Below are 21364 nucleotides of genomic sequence, written 5' to 3'. Positions count from 1 at the left end.
TTCAAACCGTGTCAATCTTCAGTGGCTTGCAATCAGACCTTGGATCAAGCAGGGTTCAGGTTGCAGAGGATAATTAAACTAGGATGTATAAATATAATTTAATCACCTTAGAGAAGTCAAATATTCTGTAGGAAATTGGCTTGGGTAAGGCAAATGTACTATAAACGTGGGTTTCAAAGTTTATAAATGAACAAGTTGGCAGGAAATGTAAGTAGATGCAAATCCATGAAAATTTGGAGGCTACACCTTTTAAGAACAATAGGGATCTAATTAGCAAGGTGCAAATCGGAAAGTATTACAGGTGGGGGAACAAAGGGGAACCAGGCACTATATGCAAAACTTTTGGTGTACAAGCAACATTGCCTATTAAAGTGTTTCAAGATAATGATGCTTAATATTAGTGATGAAAAGTAATAGTGAAAATGACAGGTAAAACGTGATAACAAACGTGACTTCAATACATTACAGATATAAATCTACACATATACATCCACTAAGTCTCTGTGCATGCAAAGATAAGCATAAAATCAAATATAATTTTCAAGCAGCAGCAGTAAGGGCAGGTAAGCTCATGCAGCAGGGCAGTGGTCTCAATTGTTCTAGTTTGTGCACTGACTGCACTGGGCAGAAGAATCCATTACCATTTACCAGGGGCAGGAAGCTATAGTTAACTTATCTAACTTAACTTAAAACCCACTATTTAAGCTGTCTATATGGCAAACAAGGGCTAAATCTCTAGGGCATTTTTTTTGCACAATACAGCTGCAAATGAAAACAAACTATAAATCCCACTGAAGTCCAGCTTAATGAAAAGAACAGAATGTACCATGTACAGTAGTTTTTCCAGCATGTTTATACTAATGTAACTAAAAGTAAAACACAAATTTGAAGGTTATTGCATCAGTCAAGTTTCCAACAACACTTTTTTTTCTTTGATTTACTCTTTTCAAAGCGTAGTCTGCTCACACCCCCTATAAGCGCATCTCCTGTTAGTGGATCATCTCATCTCGGTGGTTCATTCATGGAGAATACCGTGGCTGAGAATGTCGCGCCCTCCCAGCTGGTGGTGAGCAGATCCTGCAGGGAAAAAGAGTGACAGAAAACCTGTGGTTTAGGCCCCTGAGCAGACCAGCCAGTTAGAAGAGTGCGCATCAGGGGAAATGGCACAGACATGGGTCTGACAGTTATTACAAGGGGAGTTTTTGGTGGATTTAGAAGCTCGGGTTATTTTCTACTCCTAAACATCCTGAAAAGGGAGTCTGAAACCAATACATTTCTCTAAATAAGTTCAAACATATTCCTCAACAATGGCAGGATTGAACCTTCCATGGGGCACTTCAGCTTAGTATGTGCTCAGAGAAAGGCAGCACAGAAACCAACTGGTAACTTTTAGGTTTAAATTTAACAGAATATTTCCTGATGCTAGATTTGATGGGGGTATTTCAAGCTTAATATTAACAACTATGATAAAGTTCAAGTGAAATTACATCAGCAATATAACTGTATATTATCAAAGTAGTACTTGCAATTAGCACTAATTTCTGATCTTAAGTTTTTATTCTTAAGGACCCATATCAATAAGATGTTAGAAACTTCCTGCTGTTTAGATAGGTAGGACAGGAGGGGGACCATGATGGGGAAAAGTTTAAGTTGCCAGCTATGCTAATCACTGCTAACATCTATAAATTAAGCCCTTTTCTCAAAGTTGGTATGCACTAGTTTGAAAGGTGGGAAGAGGAATGCTAATACAAGTTTAGTTCTTTTCACCATTTTCATTTACAAGTCGCCATGAGCATTTCTCAGATAAATCGTTGATAAACTTGACTTTACACCCAACAATTGGTTAAATAACAAACAACGATGGTTGTAGGTGGTTTCATGAGTGGCTCAAATCAGGACTAGGTCTTGTATTGTCTGTGGTGCCATACTTGTTCTTTTGGAACTTGATGTAATGATTCTGCAAATAAAAAGTGGGATAGAGGTTGGAGAATGTTGGAGGTATGTACAGTGATGTCCTCTATCAAAGAAGTGTGCAGTTTTGAGAACCATGTATAGAAAAACGGAAAGAGGAAGGACAGGAGTTAATGATGGTTTACTAATTAAACTTTATGGATGGGTAAATCCCCTTGTATCAGTGCCACATCACAGTAAAGTTCAAATGAGACATTCATTCTGCTTGCGGCAGAGATTCTGCTGAGCTGATTGAGAGAATGAAGGAAAAGCAACAAAAGGATCAGGCACTACAAATCAAATAATTCATTTCTAAAGATATAAAAACAATCCTTGAACTGCCAAAAGATAAAACGTGAATTAAAATTAAAATTTTCACTTTAAAATGAATATTAAGTACTGGAGATAGTCATAAAACATGACTAGCACACAGCCCAGTGAAGGAAGTACTAACTGTGAAGGTATTTGTTTTCAGATATGATGGTATTTGTGGGAAGTTGTTACAAGTTACGCAATGAAGTCCTGAAGGGTCGTCTTAAGCAAGTGAATTTCATTTGACAGAAACGCATGCAGGTAGGGGAGAGATGAAGATCTTCCTGTGACCTTTCCATTGTGCACTTTAGTCTGACTTGCAATTAAATGCACAACAGGAAACTGCAATGGAAGTAACCTGAGCAATCATGTGATGGATAGTAAGAAGTAACATACCGACATAGCAAAGGTCAAAACCTTCTGAATGAGGTCAGGGTGTGAGATAGCACCCAATAACCTTTCAATTCGGACCTTCTCTTCTTGTAGATCTGCTTGATTATGTAGCTGTAAAAAGGAAGGGAGTTTGATCAGCCTAAATAGCCTTTGAAAACATGCATTTAATTACATTCTATGCAATTTCCTGTCACCAAATGGATTTTTGTTCATGCAGTCATCTTCAACATGTGACCAAGAACCAACAAGAGATTTTTGATTTTCCACCTCATTTTCAAATTTATCCTCTATAATCACCATCCAAGATACTGAAATTTAGAATCACTGATTGTACGACTCAGGTTGTGGCTATTTGGCACACTGCAACTGTCAAAATTCTCAAATAGCCATCTCTAACCTCAATTGCCTGACCTTACCACCCACTTCATTAAATTTTCCTTTTTCAAGTATTTACCCACTTTCCTTTGAAAACTATTACATATTATTCATCTATCACTATTTCTCATATCAAATCTATGTGTTAATAATCTTTTGAGCAAGAAAATTTCCTCTGACTTCTTCCTTTGTTCTTTTGATGACACTGTTATGCCTTCTAGTTACCGATTCACCAAACAGTGGATATAGCTCTTTCTGATTTAGCTTACTGAAACTTCATCTTGATTACTCCCATCACATCATCTCTTAACTTTCCCTGTTCAAGTAGAAAAAATGATCAATTTACTTATCTCACCATACTAACTGATGGAAGCTTGAGTCTCTTTTTTTTGAGTGAGACAGTAATTTCTGTACTCAGTCCTCAGCTCATACCAAGCATCAGTGATAACAATTTTGGTTGGTCATGATTCTAAAATTCATAATGGCTTATTTAATGCCAGTCTTGGTTCAGGGCAACATTATAAATTATTCAATTCTACTCCAGAATTGAACATAAAATACAGGTTAACACTTGTGACCTGCTGAGAGAGCCTTTCACTTTTGAAGGCCCCATCTTACAAATTAAACATTAGACATGGCCAACCTGAAATGGACAATGACAATACTTCAAAAAGAAAGGAGGTAAAATCTCTCGAGTGGAACAGCCAATATTTATCACTCAATAAAAAACATTAAAACACATAGGGCCATTTATTTCACTGCTGTTTATGGGCAATTGTACTACACAGATCAGATTCTACTATAAAATAGCAAATGTACATCAAAACATCGTGACGGATTGGAAGAGTTCTTAAGAACTTGACAAATAGCTTTTAAACACAAGCTCATCCACATTAGACATTGAGGCCATGAAAGATATTTTGCAGTACAGAATACAATAACAAAAGCATTTTTCTTCCTGAAGGATTCTTCCACAATTCTAACTTTTCTCTCTACAAATTCTGATTGATCTCCCCTTATGCCACCCTTCTCCATTCACCGTACATATGGTGTGTCTGTCAGAGTTTGATCATTTGAACTGCGCAGGCACTCTGTAATAACAACCCCGTCCTATGGGTGGCACTATCACCCTGTATACCTTCAGGCAGTCAGAAAACATGTAGCAATTTTGCATGGAGCATATGTGCAAACACCAAACGCTTTAAAAATGAACTAGGAGAAAGTGAGGACTGCAGATGCTGGAGATCAGAGCTGAAAATGTGTTGCTGGAAAAATGCAGCAGGTCAGGCAGCATTCAAGGAGCAGGAGAATCAGCATTTCAGGCATGTGCCCTTCTTCAGGAATGAGGAAAGTGTGCCAAGCAGGCTAAGATAAAAGGTAGGGAGGAGGGACTTAGGGGAGGGGCGATGGAAAGGGGATGAACTCATTTCTCCAGTTTCCTCATTTCCCCTCCCCCCACCTTGTCTCAGTCCCAACCCTCAAAGTCAGCACCACCTTCCTAACCTGTAATCTTCTTCCTGACCTCTCAGCCGCACCCCCCACTCCGGCCTATCACCCTCACCTTAACCTCCTTGCAGCTATCCAATGCCCCTCCTCCAAGTTCCTCCTCCCTACCTTTTATCTTAGCCTTCTTGGCACACTTTCTTCATTCCTAAAGAAGGGCTCATACCCGAAACGTCGATTCTCCTGTTCCTTGGATGCTGCCTGACCTGCTGCGCTTTTCTAGCAACACATTTTCAGCTTTAAAAATGAATACAGGTTTCCAACCATTTATATAAAATGGAACCATGCATGCGATGGTCAAAAAGTTTGTCGTCCCTGTGTACCTGTAAAATATATGATCCCTGACTTTGGTCTTGATGTTATTTGATCAGTGAGAGCTTCAATTTCCAATTCAGAATTAGCATTGAGCTCTTCTATTTCATTGAGAATCTCTACAAAGTCTTTCTTTGTATATCTTTCAGGATGGAAGCTGAAAAGTCCACTTTCAGGAAGCATCTTTGGAAATACTAATTATGTCTGAGGGATGACCTTATAGAAGTTTATAAAATCACAAGGGGCATGGATAGGGCGGATAGCCAAGGTCTTTTTCCTAGAATGGGCGAGTAAAAAAAACTAGAGGGCATTAGTTTAAGCTGAGCGGGGAAAAATTTAAAAATGGCTGGAGGGATAACTGTTTAACGTAGAGGGTGGTGCCTGAAGTGCCTAAAAGGAGTATTGACGATGGTTTAGGTCACTGATCACTGTCCAGTGGTTCTCACTGGAAGGTTAGGATATATTTTTAATTTTCCTGTTCAGGGCTTTTGTGATACACTATTGGAGCAGATGGGACTTGATCTGCTTCTAGAGGAAGTGGTGGAGGTGGATACAATTACAACATTTAAGAAGTACCTGAGTGCATAAATGAATAGGAAGGGCTTACAGGGATGCATGCCAAATTCTGGCACATGGGACTAGGCTAGATTGGGATGTTTGGTTGGCACAGACAAGTTGGACTAAATGGCCTATTTCTGTGCTGTGCAACCCTATCACTTTAAGTCCTAATTTATTTTATAATTATACAGAATGGTTATTAACAACATGTGGTAAAGGCTTTTGCAGCAATGGAATTTTACATCTCACCGACACCTGATAGTTATGTGACAAAGCAAACACAGTGGCCTTAACTACTTCAGTTACAATCTATTCCCGGCAGTTAGGCAGTCTCAATTAAGACAGAAGTTAGGCTGTAAGTGACCAGATTCTGCAGGAAGAACTTTAGAACGAAAACTTATAGCTAGATAAATTCAACAAGAGCTACAACTGAAAGTTAAAAAGGGACACCATTTTACCTTTTCTACAAGACCACACAAAACTTTAAATGAATTCTAGAACTAAAAATTCACTGAAAACATTTTAACTTCAAAGATCATTCTTTCCTTTGTTTAAAACATCAACTCCATTACAGGTTGTGACCCAGGATCAAGTCCCATCTGCTCCAATAGTGTATCACAAAAGCCCTGAACAAGGAGATTAAAAGTATATCCTAACCTTCCAGTGAGAACCACTGGACAGTGATCAGTGACCTAAGCCATCGTTAATACTCCTTTTAGGCACTTCAGGCACTGCTGGCTGTTTCTAATGCTGATCTGATTAAGGTTATTTAGCTCAGCATAAAATGTGAATCCTAAGAGGGATCTTCCAGCTCTGTATTACTTTGCAGAAAACTGTGACTTGTCATCACTATTCTTTTTCTGTTTACAGCTATACTAAAATGCTAAAAGATAAAACTTGGATAACATTTTAGGTATAGAAGCAGCCACTTACCTTTAACATTGTATCTAGCGTTGTAGAGTCTCCATGTTTCAGAACTGTTAAATATACCTGAGGAGAAAACAGAAAACAGATGATTTCCAGTTGGAACAAATACAAGTTCTCCTTATTGTTTGAAAAGGACATAATCATAATGACCTTCTATTTAGTGTGGAGCCTTGATTATCAGCCATAACAAAGGGACTCCCTGGTAGATTTTTGAATAGCAGGGATTCCAAAGTCCCGGTTGCAGAATACAGTTCTAACAGATCAGACAGTACTGTAAATTTCAGGCAGAGCTAAGCATGTATAAACACAAGTTGTTTGTAACAAAGAATTAGTGAGTTTTGCATTGGTGAAGTAAAAGTACATTTGAAAGAATAATATATATATATTAAACATTACTCTATTGGCTGTAAAGTGCCTTGGCACTACATAAATTCAAGTTTGCTTTTCCCCCAAGACTTTTATTCAGATATTGAAATAGATTATCAAAGATGGTTGAAAAGATTTAAATAAAACTGCAGAACTTGGTTAAGAATGCTTTTACTTTATCAGATTGCAGAATTTGAGATGTATCCCACATGTCGTGAAATGCTTTGCAGCTATGTTACAGTCTGAGAAATCTGAATTTTAATTTTGTCTTTTCAAATTTGTCCATGGCCATATGCATCATCATCTTTACAGTCTCCTCCAGCTTCAAAAGGGATTGATCATTTAAAGCAGAGAGCTGTGAATATTTGGAATCTTTTCTCACAGACCATTGTAGAAACTTGAATGTTAACCACGTCAGGCTGAAAGATTAATTTTTTGGTTTTTCAGGGAAACAGATGGGTTGGAAATTGGGAAAATAGAATGAGGTAAAACATCAGCCGCAATCGTATTGAAGATGCAGCAGGCTCATAGATAGCGTCATAAAGCACAGAAACAGACCTTTAGTCCAATTCATCCACATTGACCAGACATTCCAATCTGACCTAGTCCCATTTGCCAGCATTTGGCCCATATCCCACTAAACTCCTCTTATTCATATACCTATCCAGATGCCTTTTAAATGTTGTAATTGTACCAGCCTCCACCACTTCCTCTGGCAGCTCATTCTATACAAGCACTACCCTCTACATGAAAAATTTACCCTTCAGGTCCCTTTTACATCTTTACCCTCTCACCTACACCCTCTTGTTTTGGACTGCTCCACCCTAGGAAAAAGACTTTGGCTATTCACCCTATTCATGCCCCTCATGATTTTATAAACCTCTATAATGTCATGTCAGTCTCCAACACTGCAGTGAAATAAGCTCCAGCCTGATCCGCCTCCCCCTTGGCTCAAACACTCCAGTCCTGGCAACATCCTTGTAAATCTTTTCTGCACCATTTCAGGTTTAACAACACCCTTCCTATAGAAGAGTGACCAGAATTGTATATAGTATTCTAAAAGGTGGCCACACCAATGTCTTGTACAACCATAAAATAATATCCCAACTCCTATACTCAATGTTCTGATCAATGAAGGCATACACCTTCTTCACCACTGTCTTCATGCAACTCCACTTTCAAGGAACTATGCATCTGCACTCTGAGCTCTCTTTGTTTGGCAACACTGCCCAGTTATGTCTGCTCCTATTTCTTCAGATTCATCTAATTCTGGTCTTTTGAGCATCCTTGGTTTTAATCACTCCGCCCTAGGTGAATGTGGCTTCAGATGTCAAAGTCCAAAACTTGGAATTTTCTCTCTAAACCTTAGCTCCTTTAAAACTCTACATAAAACTTACCTCCTTACTAAACATTTGACCTAATGGGTGATCAAACCTACTTTGGACACATTCCTGGGATGTGCCTTGGGCGGTTTTACAATGTTATAAATGCAGGTTGTTCCAATTTATATTTTAATACTTGAAATTAAAAAATAATTTTACATCAACTTCTTGTTGGGGTTATAACATTAGAGAAAAACTATGAATAAATTTACAAACGTTTTTCTGAAAATAATATCACATCTTCTAATCATGATCTCAATGAAAACTTAAACATTGCCATTCAGAATACTAGAAAAATTCATGTGACTTAGCATTAAAGCAATTATGTTGTTCAATAACTACTAGGCACAGCACTGACCTACATTCAAGAGGATTTAAGGCAGAGTTGATAATCTGTGAGATGAATAAGCCTTCAATAGTTTACTGTAATCTTTACTCATAATTAGAATAAAGAAAATACAATATATTAATAACAGGCATTGTGCACGGTGGTTCTCAATTTGAAGTATTTAATATTTAGACACTAACTGGCCTGCCTCTTTGAAAGCCCTTGTGGGAAATTGACCTAAACGAATTCTGAGGTAAGCTAAGGACTAAGAACAGAGATTGGTGCTCTTTGCAGATTCAAAACTGCTTATCTACTCTGCTAGGAATATCTGAGTTAAGGAGAGAAAATGGGCACTTTCCACTCTTCATAAATATTTTTTAAAAATACCGTTCAGCTCTGATGCATTAATGGTTTATACAAATTAACATTTTGGGGGAAAACAATGAATACTTAAAAATGTTTTCTTTAGTTCTATACATACACTTTTGATCAGCCAGATAAAATCTGGATCAATTAACAAATTTGATACTATAAGCAAGTACTTAGTGTGGAGCTGAACCTGCATTGAGGTGGTACACAGTTGCCATCTATATCGACAGTTGCTGCTCACCCAAGACCCTGAATACAACTTACTAAAATGATCACAACAAAAAAGTGTTTAAGAAAACAACTGAATAAATATTTTACATAGTTCATAACACTGGAACACAGGCTGTACCCCACTGCAAGGTATCCATTAAAATAATAGTTTTTTCACTAATTATACAACAAAATGTTTGTAACATGGCATATCCAGCCATTCTGGCCAACGTCTCCACCATTCCACAAATTGAGAACACTTTCAGATAAAGTTTTATCAATCTCCGTAAGATACCAGTAAATGCTGCAGACATTCCCTTCCCTAGGTGAGAGTTATGGGTTGCTCCGTGCCAACTACTTTCCTACTAGCATCCAACCAAATGCTCCTCTGTTCAGGTCAATTGATACAAACTTGGTTGGGGCAAAGGGGAGAGAAGGAAAGATAATCACTGGTAAGTGATGCACCACTGTACAGAGAAAAAGAAAAGAAAAAAACCCTCCTACCTAGAGGATTTTGATTTGCTATTATTCCCAAGTGCTAGATATGTTTCAATATGGTGCCCGCATGCCCCTGACCATCAATGTCTGCAGGCTACCCAAGTACATGGGATACCCTCAAACTATCCTCCTCAATGTTCGCTGATCCACTGGATTGTCATTAGTCACTGATTTTCTTTTCTTTTACCTCATGTAATTTGTGATATTGCCATGACTGTCCTTACACAGGTCAGCTGAGTGTAATAAACATAATTGTTTACACAAGTTTTACAAAAAAAGGATTCAAAATTACACCTGAAATGTGCATTATTTTCTGAAGGTCATAAAAAGAACTATGCAGCTCAATGCCTCAGTTCAGTGCTACAACTACACTTTGGTGACCTTCAAACATTTGAATTCAGTCCCATTTATGATGATATAGGAACTGGTTGCTGCAGGAAGGCAAGAAAAAGAATGAATTTCAATTAAATACGATATGTCCAAAGTTCGTAAGTTAAAAATCTTGTTCTAAAAGGCTACTGTGGGAATGAAATATCTATTGAGTTTCACTTCCATCAAGAATGTAGTAAGCAACAAGAACATTCCTACACATCATATTACATTCCAACAGAATGATTTCTGGAGATTTGTCATATTGTGCTTCAACACCCCTCCCCAGAATGCAGAGTACATTTCAGAGCACAGATGGCCACACCAGTAACTATTCCTTTGCAAGATTACAAGTGCATAGCTGCTTCCAATTTACATTTGTGATCAAGTTTCTTTCACAATCATAAGACACCCCAAGGTGCTCTACAGTCAATAAAACACTGTTGAAGTGTTGTCTCTTATAGAGCAGGAAAAACAAGATAGTTAATTTGTGCACAGCAGGATCCCATAAACATCACCATGATAATGACCAGATCATCTGTGTTGGTTAAGCATCGAAGCACTGGCCAGCACAACACTGCCTTCACAAGGGCAATTAGGGATGGCGAAATAGTGCTGTCTGGCCAGCCAGCTGCACCCACATCCCATGAATGAATATGAAAAAAGCACCAGGAAGAACACTCCTCCTCAGTTTCCAAATCGTGCTGAGAGATATTTTGTCTTCAATGGAGAGAGCAGATACCTCATTCACCATCCTCCACCCTCAACTGTGCAGCACTCTCTCGATATGAGATGGCATAGTGGTTAGTATTAGCCACTGCTAAACCATCACTGCGAGCTTCCATCCTGTGTGGTCAACCATTACATTTTTATAATAACCTTGCTGTTAGACACTGCCTCATTGGTAGGACTGCAGCATAAATATATTTTGCAACTCTTATTTGCTTGAATAAATGAAATTCACACAACCTAATCACAACTTCACCCTGATAGTCTGTGCAGATTACAGAATTAATACCATCAGCCTTTTTTTTTAATGAAGTTAAACGGTTGTTTTATGGGGAGTGGGGTTTAAGCAAATATCCCTGGAATCTGTGGAGGAAGGATACCACACAGCGAAGGAGTAAAATATGGGCTTGCATTCACCAACAAGTTACCACTAAAGCAGGGCCACACTGCATTAGTATGTGAGATAGGGCAGCAGAACAGAACAGAAGTGTTTGAAATTGTGAAGGTCACAAAGATATCTGGCGTACTAACTACTGTGTTTAAGATTTAGTTTAGTACATTGTCAGGGAGTTACAGGCAAGCTTTCCTTTGCATCTATATTCAATCTGCACTTCAAACAAAGCTGAAGCAAACGGTTCCTTTCTCCAAACTGAATTCCCACCTTGACGACAAAGCATTACCAGAAAACTTTTTCTGTACCAAGTAACCAACCACCATAACCTCCAGGAATTGCACTATTAAATATGTCAATGCAGAACTGTGGAAAATGGTACTTATTAGACAAGTCACAACTTTTTCTTTCTAAAAATGTGGGTGTTGCAACTCAAAATTGAATCATTTTCATTTACAATGCACTGAACAAATATTTGCTTAGAAAGGACTGCAACAAAACTCCCTTGGGAAAGACACAGCGTGGGGGGGGGGGGGGGGGGGGGGGGGAAACAAAGAGGTTTTTAGTGATTTCAGCCGAATTTTGCACATTCTTTCACTAAATGGTTACCATGTTGATAGGAAACCATCAATACTAATTGGGAATAATAGGTCAGAATCTTGTTGAAATTTTCTGATTTTTTTTACAACAGCACAAGAAATGACATAGCAATACATAATGTACTGTAATAGTGGAAGATCAGGAAAGGTAAAATAAAATGCTTCCCTGATAAGAACTGGAGTGCTTCATTTCTGATTCACCTCGTATTCACCTTAAAGTGATGCAAACTTTAATCCCTTGAAGCACAAATGGGCCCAACTCATTTTCTGCAATACTGCAGACAGACCTAACTAGGCTCTATCAAAACACTAATCTTGATAATTATGCTGGTGCGTGCTTTTCTGACTCTTTATTAAGGTAATCAGTTATTGAATCTCTTTGTATCATATATTCTGAATATAAAAGTTTCTTATGAGCAAAAACTTAGTTCTATACGTTTCCACTATAGACATCACAAACAACTTTAACACCTTTGGTGCTCTCAGTAGTACACAAGAGATTAAATGAAGCAGCGTTCACAAATTGGAAAATACATGAAAATCACAGCTTTCATTAACTCTCACTAACACCAGCAACAGGAATATGCTCCCATTGAATAGAAGATTGTAGAGTCTTCCAGAAAAAAAATCAGTTAGCCTGTCTTATCCCTCGAAAAGACAAAGTCAATTCGCTGTCCAAAGATTTGCAATGCTTTCTCCTTCAGGCATTTACCCAATTCCTTATTGAAAATGTACTTCCATCAACCTTTCAAGTTGTTCATTCCAGTACCTAGCTTGCAAAAAAAAAAATCCCTCTAATACAGCTACGCCTCTGTTGGCCTTTAATCTGAAATCAGTGTTTCCGGTTAATGATTCCCTTCCGAGTCGTGGAAGTATTTTTCCTAATTATTCGAATAAAATCTTTCATAATTTTGAACACCTTAATTAAATCTCCCATTAATCTTCAATGCTGTAAATGAGAACAGTCCCAGCCCTCTGAAGTTGATGAATACTTTTACTGCTAAGGTTGACAATTTTACTGGAACACAGTTTGAACAAGAGCTGGACAAAGTAAATTGCATTTATATAGCACTTAAACATACTAAATGTCATATTGCTTTAGAGGCAAAAACAGATACTGAACAGAAGAAGGACTAATGGAGGTAGTGAAGATGAGGTTTTTGAAGTCAGAGTGTTAATGATTCAAATCCATTCCATTTCAGATTTTGTTTTCTATCTTAAATTTTTCCATGACAAATGCCATCTCCCTGTGCCCTTCAGTTATTGCACAACTTGATATCTAGGTAAAATATTGAAGTTTGCACAAAAGATAATGAGGACCCTATTTTAGATTATTTAATCAAAGATTTTATCCCACACCTCCACAGGATCCTCCTGCTCTTCAGAAGATGCAGCATAACACCAGAGCAAACCTTGTTTTAGATGTTAGCTGTCCAACAACTTTATTTAAGCAGGTACATCTTTGGGACTTCTTTAAATAAAACTCTCTACTGCAGCTTGGACCACTCTCATGGGTGAGACCCAACTTCTCATACCTTTGAGAGTGTCTTCCCTTGCCGCGAGATCTAGGTAAGCTTTCGGTAATGCACCTGGGAAACGCAGAGCAAACCCTGTCTGGAAATTGCTTTTAGCTACTGGACTTAGGCCTTCATAAGATCTCACTCCAGTCCTTGAAAGCAATAGAGCATCACATGAGATCTTGTTTTAAGTTTAAAATAAGAAGTGAATTGATCTGTTAATAAAAATGAACACACATAAGAAACAGTCGTAATATAATGTAACTGCAACTAGACAGAATAGTAAAAATATCACAATTCTAAGAACTAAACTAATTCTTTGCAAACAACAGTTTATTTGTTCTTGTTTAGGAATATCAAATTGGCAAGATTGACTGGTTATTTCTCAGATTTTAAAACAGTTTCTTCCAGACGGATTTTGCAAATGTCCCTGACTTAAACAGAATATTATGTTACTTTTGTATCCCAGGAGAGTTATCTGGGCTTCCTGGATTTTGAGTATCTGACATCTTAAATTAAAACTGAGAAATACAAATTAAATCAATCAATCTCATAAAATTGATAACGCTCATCTCAGACACCATGAGAATAAGCTGACCACAAACATTTGAACTTTAGACCTTTTGTGTTTTAAAATGATATTACAGTATTATTCAGGAGTTAAGTATGTGTCTGGACATGTTGCTCTGCTGCCTGATTATATAATTCCCAAGGATTTGCTAATTGGATATAACAAAAGGTCATCAGAAGAAATGCCAAGACGACAAAGTAAAGGGAACTAAAAATCTTACAGAATTAACCTGAAAACCTGGGTCAACACAGACAATGACATATATGGCAGCATATCTCCCATGCCTAAACAAATTTTAAACTTCAAGATTAAGAGATCTACCTGCAAAGTGTCGGTTTGCTAGGCAACTCATTTACTCGCCTAATTTAGCTTTCAGCAGACACAATCAACAGTATATGTACATCACCCCTCCAGCAAAGCCCTCCTGCCATGTGTGGAGATCCCAGCTCAATAGAGGTGCCAGCCCTGCTACCCCTCAATCCCAAAACAAACTCCAGTAGAAGACTGGGTGGTTATTGAAGGCATATGCTCCATGCCCAATGGTGGAACCAAAAAGAGTGTGTAACCATAATTACTTCCGCAACACTGATTATTTCCACTGTGATTGTCTTGCAGCTCTGGCCTTTATATATAAAAAATTTTGAGGTGTCCATGTGCACTGTCCAATTCTCCTTGGGTGCTATCAGCCTGATATGAATAGGCTTTTATCCTTGGGAATTTGCTACCTTCAATGGGTTGCAAGTAAGGAGCTGGGCAATAGGACACTGTCTCTCAGAAGATGGCAACAACAGACACGCCGATGACTTTGGTGGGCTGGAAATCTCCACAGTGGCCCTGAGATCCCATTTGAAGCTAACACTGAAGTCCTGGCGCTTGCTGGAAAAACCAACATTGATTTGTTTCTTGCCTCCGGAACAATTACTAACCCATTTCTTAAGGTTCTCTTCAACTCTGTATATGTTAATTTACGCTCCTAATTTGTGTTGAACTGTATTAGATGCCTTTTGGAAGTCCTCACAGACAACATTCATACACATTCCACCATCACAATGGCAATGATTCAAGAATGTGACCACAATCAACTTCTCATGGGCAATTAGGGATCGGCACTAAATGCTTTATAGTAGCCCACGAACAAATAGAAAATAAACAGTTAACTCGAAACAAAAACAGAATCAGATTAGTCAGACATTATCTGTCTTTCACCAATCCACAACACTCAGTGATCATTTGGAAAATAACAGTTGATCATTAACTCAGTCTCTGATTATAATTGCAGTGACTTTGCACATCTACCTTTTAAGGAATGAAGGGTTCACTGGCTGGGTCAAACATTTATTGACCATCCCCAGTTGCCCTTGAAGTGGTGGTGGAAAGAGTTGGAACAGTTAGGCACTAAATTAAGTAGAACTTCCATGATAACAATCTCAAGATTACTATCTGAGGCACAGGCAAACTGACACAGGGTAAATAAAGTAAAAAATCACACAACACCAAGTTATAGTCCAACAAGTTTATTGGAAGCACGAGCTTTCAAAGCAGCACTCCGAAAGCTATTATTTCCAAATAAGCCTGTTGGACTATAACCTGGCATTGCAATTTTTAAACTTTGTACCCCCCAATCCAACACCGGCACCTCCAAATCATAAATAAAGTCAAGGAATGAAATGCGTGGCTCAAAGACTGGTGCATAAAGAATGGATTTCAGTTCATGGGGCAATAGCAGCAGTACTGGGGTGGAAAAGAGCTATTCCAGTGTGATGGGCTTCACTTGTGTTGTCCTGAGATGAGTATCCTGATGAATTGAGCAACTGGGGCTTTCAATGAGTGCGTGTAAGTGCTCAAGGATGATTAGGCAATGGGACTGTTCAGGAGAGGGAAATCAGAAGCAGCATTGCAGCTATTTGGATCATGAAACCCAGAGGGGGACAGACTGTACAAACATAGAAAAATAACGGCAAATATGGTCAAAGGGGCAAAAAATGTTAAAAGGGCCAATTAGTAGTTTTTAAAGCCTTGTAGTATTCTAACTAAATAAATGAATTATAGTACAAATAGAAAATAATGGGTATGATCTGGTAGCCATTACAGAGACAGAGTTACATGGAACTCTAATCTGGGAACTAAATATTTGGATTATGAGATTTTTCAAAAAGACAGGTAGAAGGACAGGGTAGCTTTGTTACTACGAGATGAAAAGGGTATGATAGCAAGAAGTAATCTGGATTAGAAGATATAAAAACAATATGGTTGGAGGTAAGAAATAAAAAGGGGTAGACGATATAGGTGAAAGTAGGTTATAAGCTGTCTAGAAGTAGCTATGCTGGAGGACAGAATAAAATCAGGAGCTAATGAGAGCACGTAAATAACAAAGCAGTACATTAATCATGGGTGACTTTAATCTTCATGACAATTGGGAAAATCAAAACAGTAGAGGTAGCCACAAGGAAAAATTCATAGTGTATATTCAGGATTATTCTCAGAATATACTGTGGATCCAAACAGGAACAGGATCTTTTGAATCTGGTAATGTGCAATGAGGCATTTTAAGTATAAAAGATCGCCGAGGAAGCAGTAACCATAACACAGTAGAATTTAGAATTCAGATGAGTGCGAGAAACTTGGATTGGAAATAACTATGCTAAACTTAAATAAGGGTAATTAAAAAGCAATTAGGGCAGAAATAGCTGCAGTTGATAAGGAAACGAGATTAGCCAAACAGACAGCATGCCAACAGGGACAGACATGTAAGAAAATAGTTCATGACTCAAAGACACAGTCCACTGAGGAAGAAGAATTTGAGGAAGTGGTTCGTGGTTAATCCAGAAGGTTAAGGGTAGCATCAAAATGAAAGGAATAAAACAAACAATATAGAAACAATCAGTGATAGGCCAGAGGATTTGAAAAGTCTTAAAATGAAACTTTAAGGGTAAATGATCATCAAAAAAAGACAGCAAGAACTTCATTAAATATATAAAAAGACAAGGGCCAAATGAACATCTGTTATGTAGAGTATTGGGCTGGAGAAGTTATAATGGGGAACCAGGAAATGGCAGGTGAGTTGAATAAATATTTTGCATTAGTTTTCAGGGAGAAGACACTAATACCACTCCAAAAGTAATGAATAATCAAGGGTCAGAAAGGGTAGAGGTAATGAATGTAATAAATAGCACTAGAGAAAAGAAACCAGGAACCAAAATACTAAAGTAACAGGGCTCAAGTCTGCTGGATTTGATAAGCTGTTTCCTAGGATATGAAAGGAACTACCTACAGAAACAATGAAGGCACCAATAATAATCTTCCAAGAATCCTCAAATTCTCAAAAAGTCCTGGAGGATTGAATAACTATTAATGTGACACCCTTAACTCAAAGGGAAGGAGACAAAAACTGTCAGCTATAGAACAACTTAACATTTGTCATTGGGAAATGCTGGAGCCTATTATAAAGGATGCAATAGCAAAGCATTTATAAATTTGTAATATAATTAAACAAAATAAGCACGACTTTATGATTGCCAAGCATAATTTCCCAAATTTATTTGAATTCTTTGAGGAGATTACAAGCAGGACAGGCAAAAGGGAATCAGTAGATGGATTAGGTTTGGATTTCCAAAACATGATAAGGTACTGCATATGAGGCTACTTAATAGCCTACAGTGTCAGGGTAATATATTAATGTGTACAGGATTAGCTAGTTGATGGAAGACAGAAGATTGGGATTGGAGGGCGGAGGAGGGCAGTTTCAGGATGGCAACCTGCAACTCTTGGAATGCTACAGGGATCAGTGTTGGGGCTACATAATTACAGAATACATTCTTGACTTGGATGAGGTAGGTGAAACCAGTACTGTCAACTTTGCAGGTGACACAAAAATAAGTGGAAAAGCAAATGGTGAGGATGATAAAAATAAATCTACAGAGGGATTTGAGTAAGTAGGATAAGTAAGTAGGCGAAAATGTGGCAGGTTGGGGTAGATGCCTGATTACCCATTATCTGGTTAGCCAAGCATCCATTGAGATTCTAGAGGACAGGGTAGATAACAAGGTTGTTTCCGCTTGTGGGAAAGTCCAGGACCAGAAGACAATCTCAGAGTAAGGGGTCACCCAATTAGCTCAGAGAAGAGGAGGGAATTAGTCTTTCCTGGTGATTCTGTAATTCCTTAGTGTGGAATGTTATAGAGGCTGTTTTTTTAAGTGTATTAAAGACTATGAATGACAGACTTTTGATCAAATCCCACTAAAGCAGATGGTGGAATTTGAATTAAATAATCTTTTTTAATATAAGAAAAAAAATCTGCAATTAAGGGCCTGATGACAACAGTGAAATCATTGTTGATTGTAAGAAAAATACATCTGGTTCACTAATGTCCATTAGGGAAGGAAACTGCTGTCCTGATTGGTCTGGTCTACACGTGACCCACAGCAATGTGGTAGACTTTAACTGCCCTCTGTAAAAAGTAGGGATGGCAATAAAAGTTGACCTAACCAGCAATGTTCATGTCCTGTGAAGAAACTAAAAAGATACTAAAGAAATGAAGTGGACTTGAGGATTAACAGATCTGCCATGATCTCACTTAATGCCAAAGCAAACCTGAATAACTTAATGGCCTATTCTGTTCCTCTGCTTCTTGGTGAGCTGCCTTCTCGAATCCCTGTAGACCAATCTTGCTCCTATCTTAAATAGCCAGTAAGGTATCTATATTTTCAGCAGGTATTAGGCTGAATTTGTTCTTTGATATAACTGACAAAAGCATTTCAGAACTTCAATGATAGCTGGATCTTTATTTTTACACAGTTTCCTCTTTTTCATCAAGTTCAGTAGATTGGTCAAACCAGCGTATTTTGGAAATTACAAATAAAACTAAAAATCACACCACCAGGTTATAGTCCAATAGGTTTATTTCGAAGTACAAGCTTTTAGAACGCTGCTCTTTTGTCAGGTAGCTAGTGGAGCAACAAAACTGTTGGACGAGAACCTGGTGTTGTGTGATTTTTTTTTAAACTTTGTCCACCCCAGTCCAACACAGGCACCTCCACATAAAATAAAACCAACAGACTGCTGCTTGATAGCCCCAGAAAAAAAAAACTCAACGTTTTAAGAGGAAGCTAACAAATGGCTCCAAAACAGGCAACAGAATAAACAAACAGCTCCAACTCAGACAAACATTTGAACTGTTTGGCTATGGTTCTCAGCAACTGCCGAGCAATCAACTAAATATCATCATAATTTATCAAATTAAGGAGGCATACGATTTTGCAGAGTGAAACATTTTAAAACTTATTTCCCAAAGCAAAATTCAAGAAATTGATACCAAAAGTAGTCCTAAGTAAAATCTTTTCAACTTTTAATACTTTCTTCTGTCCCCCCTAAATAAGGCAAAAGAAACACTGTATAAAAAGCAACTTCAAGTATTAAATGAACCCAAACTTACAGGACTTCGTAGATCAGCAGACAAGATTTGTTTTCCTTCAACATGATCCTTAAACCTACGTCTTGCTTCGTCTATGGTTGGCTGGTGCCCAGCTTTTCCCAACTTTCCAAGGACTAAGCCTCTCAGGAGTGCATCGAGGTGACCTGAGACAGAAATTTAAAACAGGAGCCCATTAATGGTTTTTTTTTAAAAAAAAATGAACCTGACCATAGATATCCAAATTATCTTCATATCAACTGAGATGTTAAGCTTACTATACGCAAATATAAACACCACATACCAAAAATACTGCACCCATATCAACAAAATTCTTAGAGAATGCATTGGACTGGGTTGAGTTGAGGAAGAAGAAAATTCCATTTTTAAACCTTACTTGGGCTGTCACCAACAGGTCAATTGACTTTGGATCATGAAAGTGTCAATTACATTTTCTAAGATTGGAGTCATATCTGGCCAGACTGACGGGAGGTGGATAATGCATTGGTTTTTCTCCGTAGCACAGCTGCCTTTTCACAACAATTTTGTTTTAGCGCAGTCCTCAAGTTACTGTGGCTGATTTCAAAAGTCACAAATGCTATAGTGGAATCTGAAAGCACAACCTCCAGATTATCTTTCCAGGAGCATATTATCTAGATTACCATAACTCACTGTATAACCTTTCTGTAAAATTCCTATATATGCAAAGCATAGTGGAATAATGGGTTAAATGTTTGAGGAGTGGCAATCGCATCTTCTGAATAGAGTGATTTGGGACCTGGAGGTTGTAAATGCTCTGAGGGTGATATAGTTGAGAGTGAGAGCTAAGTATAGGGCGAGTCAAATTCCACTATGTATTTAATAGTACAACTTTTCTTTAGTAGCTATTTTATCTAATTTCATCACAACTCTCCAAATTTCTCTGATTTAAATAGATATTTTTGGAGGGTCTCGGCAGCAGGGAATTGCCCAGTGAAATCTTCAATTCCTTTGGTGTTTGCTATGATGGAAATTCTTCAAGGTCCATACATGCAACTCCTATCTATGCTGCAATAAAACTGTCAGACTACCAGAAAATCTGGGTCAATACTTGGCCAGGACTTTTACATATGACTAGCATTCCTTGACAGAGCATCATATGACTTGCATTATAGAACATACAAAAACTCATTACAACATATGCTGAGATATTTATCAATTAAATATTGGAAGGCAAAGCAAGGACAAAAACACACTTGATCATTGCTAGGAATTCTGTTCAGACTTATTCACTGCAAAAAGTCATATTGCTAGTTCCAGGATTGTTAATGATGGTGTCTGTCAACAGAGCCTTGCATACAGTACATTGCTAATATTCTCCAATTTCTCTGCAGAAGTCTCTTTGAACCATATTTCACTGCATGGTTCAACAAAAATTTTTTTTCAGCAAAGACAAACAATTGGATTCAAGAGCAAATGATTCAGTATTTTACAATCAAAAAACTTTTGTGGAAGACTGCAATATTTTGTCAACAATTTGTTCATGGTCTGTTCAATGCAGAAATTGATAGAATGTATCATGGAATGTCTCACAATACTACATCACTTGCCTTAACTATTAAGGATTAACAGTGGAATAAGATGGACGTGTCATGTCTCGTCAACAGTAATTCATGAAATTTGCTTAGAGTTGCACCTTTGATTAATATTCTTAGGTCCAACTTCTGGTGAATTTACCACCCCCTTTTACTGACCAACGACAACTGTGCCTTCAGTTGCCTGAGCCACAGTCTGCTGAAAATCCACTACAGCCTTTTCAGCCTTCCTCAAAGTACAGTTCTTTGTCCAAATGTCTAGGACGCTCCCCAAATACCTCTGTAATTTGGCTTGGAGTCTATTTTATCCTCGTGCCTTAACAAACAGTTCTGACATTTTCTATATTAAAAAGGTGTTAAACAAATTAAAACTATTTTAGAATCCATTTTATTTAGCTCTTGATTGAAAGCTTCAGTTGCTTAGACTTGAGTGTTTTGGCTGACTGAATTAAATGGTGGTTAGCTTGTTCTGAGGAAGGGTCACTGGACCGAAACGTCAACTCAACTTTCTCTCCACAGGTGTTGCCAGCCTGAGTTTTTTCAGCAATTTCTGTTTTTGTTTCTGATTTTCAGCATCCGCATATTCTTTCTTTTTTTTTGTTTAAATGGTGGTCAGTCCCATTCAACTTTGAATTAGCTTGAAATCCTATTCATAGCCAAGACAGTCGTCATTTCCCTCCTTCACCACTGTAAACTATTTTTATTCTTCTCCCACTGTTACAAA

The 21364-nt window shown here is 37.9% G+C and overlaps 1 protein-coding gene across 2 annotated transcripts in view; it reads right to left on the bottom strand.

Annotated features, from left to right (window-relative positions):
• npepps (aminopeptidase puromycin sensitive) overlaps nt 1–21364 on the bottom strand; it is a 209027-nt gene that overhangs the window by 12763 nt on the left and 174900 nt on the right. Inside the window, exons 18-21 of one of the 2 annotated variants that reach the window (XR_009646443.1) lie at nt 19091–19233; nt 6337–6393; nt 2659–2766; nt 942–1077 (exon numbers count right to left, since the gene is read on the bottom strand). Coding sequence is in view for 1 of the 2 variants with exons in the window: in XM_060848704.1 (XP_060704687.1) it covers nt 2659–2766; nt 6337–6393; nt 19091–19233 (308 nt within the window). In the remaining variant the exon portion in view is untranslated. The remainder of the gene's footprint in view (nt 1–941; nt 1078–2658; nt 2767–6336; nt 6394–19090; nt 19234–21364) is intronic. The other variant, XM_060848704.1, reaches the window with a different exon arrangement.

This window comes from Hemiscyllium ocellatum, chromosome 32 (assembly GCF_020745735.1).
Source record: "Hemiscyllium ocellatum isolate sHemOce1 chromosome 32, sHemOce1.pat.X.cur, whole genome shotgun sequence".
Taxonomy (NCBI): Eukaryota; Metazoa; Chordata; class Chondrichthyes; order Orectolobiformes; family Hemiscylliidae; genus Hemiscyllium; species Hemiscyllium ocellatum.
This window is presented reverse-complemented; position numbering and strand designations above follow the sequence as displayed.